This window comes from Limulus polyphemus, unplaced genomic scaffold, assembly GCF_000517525.1.
Source record: "Limulus polyphemus unplaced genomic scaffold, Limulus_polyphemus-2.1.2 Scaffold7054, whole genome shotgun sequence".
Classification (NCBI taxonomy): Eukaryota; Metazoa; Arthropoda; class Merostomata; order Xiphosura; family Limulidae; genus Limulus; species Limulus polyphemus.
The window spans coordinates 33,582-40,921 of NW_013672664.1; the positions used below are offsets into that span (position 1 = coordinate 33,582).

Sequence of the window (7,340 nt, forward strand, 5' to 3'; positions counted from 1 at the left end):
TATTAACACCATATACTCTATAGACATGCCTAATCCTGTATGTTGACCGTGTATTAACACCATATACTCTATAGATATATGTCACCCTGTATGCTGACCGTGTACTAACTCCTTATATTCTGTAATTATATCTCATCCTGTATGTTCACCGTATCTTAACACCATATACTCTATAGTTATATATCATCCTGTATACTGACCGTGTATTAACTCTTTATACTCTATCATTATATCTCATCCTATATGTTGACCGCGTATTAATACCATATACTCTATAATTATGTCTCATCTTATGTGTTGACAGTTCATTAACTCTTTATACTCTATAGTTATATCTGATCCTGTATGCTGACCATGTATTAACTTCATATAATCTATAGTCATGTCTTATCCTGTATGTTCACCGTATATTAACACCATATTCTCTATAGTTATGTCTCATCCTCTATGTTCATCGTGTATTAATACCATATATTCTGTAGTTACATCTGATCCTGTATGCTGACCGTGCATTAACTCCTTATACTCTATAATTGTATCTCATCCTATGTGTTGACAGTTTATTAACTCTTTATACTCTATAGTTATATCTGATCCTGTATGCTGACCGTGTATTAACTTCATATAATCTATAGTCATGTCTTATCCTGTATGTTCACCGTATATTAACACCATATTCTCTATAGTTATGTCTCATCCTGTGTGTTGACACTGTATTAACTCCATATACTCTATAATTATACCTCATCCTGTGAGTTAACATTTTGTTAACTCCTTATACTCTATAATTATATCTCATCCTATATGTTGACCGCCTATTAACACCATATACTCTATATCTCATCCTATGTGTTAACAGAGTATTAACTCCATATATCCTATAGATATATCTCATACTGTATGCTGACCATATATTAACTCCTAATACTATTTAATTGTATCTCATCCTATATGCTGACCGTGTATTAACTCCTTATATTGTATAATTATATCTCATCCTGTATGTTCACCGTGTATCAACACCATATGCTCTATAGTTATATCTCATCCTGTATGCTGACCGAGTATTAACTCTTTATACTCTATCATTATATCTCATCCTATATGCTGAATTTGTATTAAAACCATATACTCTATAGTTATATCTCATCCTGTATGCTGACCGAGTATTAACTCTTTATACTCTATCATTATATCTCATCCTATATGCTGAATTTGTATTAAAACCATATACTCTATAGTTATATCTCATCATGTATGCTGAGCATGTATTAACTACATATACTGTATAGTTATATCTCATATTCTATGTTCACCGTGTATTAATACCATATACTCTTTAATTATATCTCATCCTGTATGCTGACCGTGCATTAACTCCTTATACTCTATAATTGTATCTCATCCTATGTGTTGCCAGTTTATTAACTCTTTATACTCTATAGTTATATCTCATTCTGTACGTTGATACCATCTAACTTCATATACTCTATAGTTATATGTCATCCTCTATGCTGAGCATGTATTAACTACATATACTCTATAGCTATATCTTATCTTGCATGTTGATAGTGTATTAACTCCATATAGTCTATAGTCCTGTCTAATACTGTAAGTTGACCGTGTATTAACACTATATAGTTTATAGTTATGTCTCATCCTGAATGTTCACCGTGTATTAATACCATATACTCTTTAATTGTATCTCATCCTGTATGTTCACCGTGTATTAACACCACATACTCTATAGCTATGTCTCATCCTATGTGTTGACAGTGTATTAACTCCTTATACTCTTTAATTATGTCTTAACCTGTATGTTCACCGTGTATTAACACCATATACTCTATAGCTATGTCTCATCCTATGTGTTGACCGCATATAACTCCATATACTCTATAGTTATAATATCATCCTGTATGGTGTCCGTGTATTAACACCATATACTGTATAGTTATGTCTCATCCTGTATGCTTACCGTGTACTAACTCATTATTTTCTATAATTATATCTCATCCTGTATGTTCACCGTATATTAACACCATATACTCTATAGTCGTGTCTAATACTGTATTTTGACCGTACATTAAAGCTATATACTCTATAGTTATATCTCATTCTGTATGTTGACGGTGAATTAACTCCTTATACTTTAGAGTTATATGTCATCCTGTATATTGATAGTGTATTTACTCTCTATTTTCCAGAGTTATATCTCATCCTTTATGTTGACAGTGTATTATTGCCATATACTCTAGAGTTATGTCTCAACCTGTGTGTTAACAGGTTATTAACTCTCGATACTCTATAATTATGTTTCATTTTGTATTTTGAGAGTGTATTAATTTCATATACTCTACAGTCATGTCTAATCCTGTATGTTGACCGTGCATTAACATTATATAATCTATAGTTATATATCATACTGTATGTTGATGTAACTCCATATACGCTATAGTTATACGTTATCCTGTATGTTGACAGTGTATTAACTGTTTATGTTCTTTAGTTATGTCTCATTCTGTATGTATAACGTGTATTAACTCCATACGTTCTATAGTTATATCTCATTCTGTATGTTGACCGTATTTAAACTCTTTATACTCTATAGTTATATGTCATCGTGTATGTTGTCCGTGTATTAGCTCTATATACTCTATAGTTATATCTGATTCTGTATTTTGACAGTATATCAACTCCATATACTCTGTAGTTATATCTCATCCTGTATGTTGGCTGTGTAATAGTTACATATATTCTGTAGTTATATTAACTCCATATGTTCTATAGTTATATCTCACCCTGTATGTTGACGGTGAATTAACTCCTTATACTTTAGAGTTATATGTCATCCTGTATATTGAGTTTTTAACTCTGTATGCTCTACAATTATGTCTCGTTGTGTGTATTGACAGTTTATTAATTCTCTATACTCCATAATTATGTCTTATCTTGTATGTTGTTGTAACTCCATATACTCTATAGTTATATATCATCCTGTATGTTGTTGTAACTCCATATACTCTATAGTTATATATCATCTTGTATGTTAACCGCGTATTAACTCCTTATACTCTAGAGTTATATGTTATCTTGTATAATGAGTTTTTTAACTCCGTATACTCCATAATTATGTCTCATCCTGTATGTTGTTGTAACTCCATATACTTTATAGTTATATATCATCCTGTATGTTGTTGTAACTCCATATACTTTATAGTTATATATCATCCTGTATGCTGACTGTGTATTAACTCCTTATACTCTATAATTATATCTCATTTTGTATGTTGGCCGTGTATTTAGTCCATAGACTCTATAGTTATATGTAACTCATCCTGAATGTTGATCGTGTATTAACTCCATATATTCTAGAGTTATATCTGATTCAATATGTTGACCGTGTATTAACTTTATATTTTCTACAGTTATATCTCATCCTGTATGTACACCGTGTATTAAGTTTTTATACTCTATAGTTACATGTCATCGTATATTAACTCCATATACTCTATAGTTATATCTTATCCTGTATGTTGAATATTATCCGTTGATAACAACAGAGTTTTCGGCACTTTTCATCTCAAGAGTTTTTTGGAGTTTGTTTTTAACATCTGGTTTGGCTCGATTTTATCATTAAAACTACTTAAAGGTGCCTACTGAAGAAGATGGGAGAGCTTGGCTGAAACCTGCATTTCATCAAGTGCATGTGCGTTTCAATATCACACTGTGTCACGTGATCCGAGTCACGTGATGACGTCACCGAATGTTGAAAACGTAAGTGTGGCTTGAAAATGATTTATCAAACTAGTTGTTTAAATAATTGTAACCCCCTGCCCCTGCCCATTGGCACAGCGATAAGTTAGTGGACTTATAATGCTAGAATCCGGGTTTCGATACTTGCGGTAGTCACAGTCCAGATAGACAGTGGTGTACTTTCACTACAAATACACAAACAAAGATAATTTTTAAACGTTTTGCATCCTTATTTTTTGCACTTCCTGTATGTTCTTAGTGATTTCATTAAACACGTATTTAAGTTCTCTGTCGTCGTTGTGCATGTGTTTGGATGGAAGGGAGTAACTTATTATTCATGTCAACCAGTAGTCATTACAAATTAGAGTAAAATTAGCCGAAATAATGGTTATAAATTATCGTCAGAATACTCTACAGTTTTTTATTAATGAATTTGAATCCTAGTGTAGTTCTCTATCACATCTCTGTTATATATTCAGTAGAAGATGGGATTTGGATCAGTTACACTTAGTAAAACAGGAAAAGGAGGAATCTGGATCAGCTTCAGTTACTTACTAAACCAGGATAAGCAGGTAGTTGAATTAGTTTCAGTTACTAAAACAGGAAAAGGAAGAATCTGGATCAGCTTCAGTTACTTACTAAACCAGGATAAGCAGGTAGTTGAATTAGTTTCAGTTACTAAAACAGGAAAAGGAGGAATTTGGATCAACTTCAGTTACTTACTAAACCAGGATAAGCAGGTAGTTGAATTAGTTTCAGTTACTAAAACAGAACAAGCTGGAAGTTGGATCAGTTACAGTTACGAACGCGGCTATATACACGCACGTCACTGGCATTTGTTGCTTGGCAACCCAATTCTGAGTACAATAAAGAGTAAATATTCTTCCAAAAAATCATATTTTTACTCATACTGTCAATCAAGGCTTCTAAAGCTTTTTCCCTAATGTTTGGTCGTGTCTAATTGTTTGACAAAAGTGCCATAGCGGGGGCCACTTGGTTTGGTTCTTTTTAATTTTGCGCAAAGCTAGCCGTCCCTAGTTTAGCAGTGAAAGCCTAGAAGGAAGGCAGCTAGTCATCACCACCCACCGCTAACTCTTGGAATACTCTTTTAACAACGAATTGTGGGATTGACCGTAACATTATACCTCCCCCACGGCTGAAAGGGCGAGCATGTTTCGTGGGATGGGAATTCGAACCTGCGACCTTTAGATTGCGAGCCAAGCGCCCTAACAATCTGGCCATGCCAGGCTAATCTTCGCTTGGAAGTATAATAAAAAATTTTCTTCTCACTTCCCTTCTCAGTTTCTGTCCTTTTCAATTTTTCTTCTCATCATGACTTGAAAATATTTCTACAGAATTTTCAAGATCGTAAAATTTTTCGCATTTTGGACATTTATTCGGAAGTGTTGGATATACAAGACTATTTAGTGTAGGCAATTACATTTAATTTATTTTGTGAGTTAATATTTAATGATTGTTTAGCTTTCATAACAAGAGTGTTAAAGTTAATCATTTCGAAGGCGATAGTTATGATAGTTGTGTATGTGGTTCAATTGTTCTAGTATTGTTGACGCCGAGTTACTCGAATCTTCGGTATTTTTCTCGTTATGTTAAGTGAGTATTGTTACATTATAGCGCCGCTCGCGTAGTTTAGAGAAAGTTTGAGGCCTCAGTGAACAATATATAAATATAGGCGACCAAGCGAGTGCAAGTCAAGTGCAGTTCAGGTAGAAAAATATTTAGCAAAAGAAAGCGTGAAGTTAGCCGGCGTGTGAGTGATTAGCCACGAGGCAGTATTTTAAAGTGAGTTTCACAGTTTAACAGAGATAAGGATAATAATTTGTCTTGTCAAAAGGAGACAATTATTTAAAGTTCGAGATACAACTGTGATAACCCACGGAGTAGCGTAAGTGAATATATTGCTGATTGTACAATAAGAAACAAAGTAGAGAAAAATAATCCGTCTTGTCAATTGGATTTTAATGTAATTGAATCAGGCTGAGTTTACTTTTGACACGAAAAGAGAATTATTTAGAGTTTTAGATGCAACTGTGATATCCCATAGTGTAAAGAATTTTTGTACATACATTTGACTTGTTTTGAATATATTATTTGAAAACAAGTGTATTGCGTGCTGTCTGTTCGTTTATTGTTGACATTTATCGCCAACAAGTCACAGACACCTACTATAGAGGAATCATCAGCCCACTCATATTTAAAACTTTGACAGGAATAATGTATTTACCCCTAATAGAATAATAAGAAATAGTAAAAAATACACTTAATAAGAGTCAGATTGACAGTCATAGTTACGATACGATTTATTATAGGAGCGCTTTTAAAAAGAAGAAAAAAACTTTCTAAATTTACTGTCTAATCCAAGCACAAACATCACCCAACAAGCGAAATCAATAAATATAGGGTTGAGTGTGGCCCATTGTTAGCGTGTCACTCTGTGGATCTGAGGTTCGCCCAGCAGAAAAAGAAATCTCGCTCTGCAATTTGGGGCCGTGGGTGTGTTATAAGAGTAACATTGAAATCCCACTATTCGATTAAGCTAGTCCACGAGTTGGCGGTTGGTGGTGTTGGTTAGCTGCCCTCCTTCTAGTTTTCTACTTCAAAATTAGAGACTGTTAGCGGTTAGCGCGGATAGTTCTCGCAGTAGCTTTTCGGAAAATTCAACAAACACCTCCAACTATTAACAAATTACGTCACAGAAAGCGTCGTGAACGTGACTTCACGACAGAAACTCTCAAGGATTTTTCTAACTGTTAATCTCTTTCGCTATTAGATGAAGAGAAATAAATTACTGAAGGACGTTCACTTGCCATGAGGAACACCCACACACGAGACTTGCACCATTAATCGTCAAAGCACGTGCACGAAAACATCAAAAGGGCACTGAAGGAAGTTCAGGTCGAGACCGTTTCGTCGTCGGGCCAGGCCTTACAAAATGTAATTGCTTATCGTAATAGATCTTGTTCTAAAGGAAGCCCACCAATTGAAAAGAATTAAGTTAAGTCCAGAAAAAATAAAATGTTCTGAATTAGTGGTGTGCAGATAAGTTCTAAAACTTTTAAGAGATAAATTTAGAAGTGACGTCAGAAGATCATCGGGATATGAACAGCAGGGTGTCTGAAAGGGCAGGGATATTCCATCTTTTTTTAATCGATGTATCTCCAGTAAAAAATAATACTTTGACATAGGTGTCTAATCATTAAATGTTGAATATTGATTATAAATATGAGTACTTTAGTAACTTAAAGAGATGTATTTGGGAGAACTTGTTGAAAACTGATGATTAAAACTGTATGTTTAAAACTGGTCTTGATTAATTGAACTGATGGTTGAAACTGTATGTTTAAAACTGGTCTTGATTAATTGAACTGATGGTTGAAACTGTATGTTTAAAACTGGTCTTGATTAATTGAACTGATGGTTGAAACTGTATGTTTAAAACTGGTCTTGACTAATTAAACTGATGGTTGAAACTGTATGTTAAAAACTGGTCTTGATTAATTGAACTGATGGTTGAAACTGTATGTTTAAGACTGGACTTGACTAATTAAACTGATGGTTGAAAC

At 33.8% G+C, this 7,340-nt stretch overlaps 1 protein-coding gene across 1 annotated transcript in view; it reads left to right on the forward strand.

Annotated features, from left to right (window-relative positions):
- LOC111089693 (liprin-alpha-2-like) overlaps nt 1–6,923 on the forward strand; it is a 16,766-nt gene extending 9,843 nt beyond the window's left edge. Inside the window, exon 2 of the mRNA XM_022402627.1 lies at nt 6,548–6,923. Coding sequence (XP_022258335.1) covers nt 6,548–6,589 — 42 coding nt within the window. The 3' untranslated portion in view covers nt 6,590–6,923. The remainder of the gene's footprint in view (nt 1–6,547) is intronic.
- The last annotated feature ends 417 nt before the right edge of the window (nt 6,924–7,340 follow it).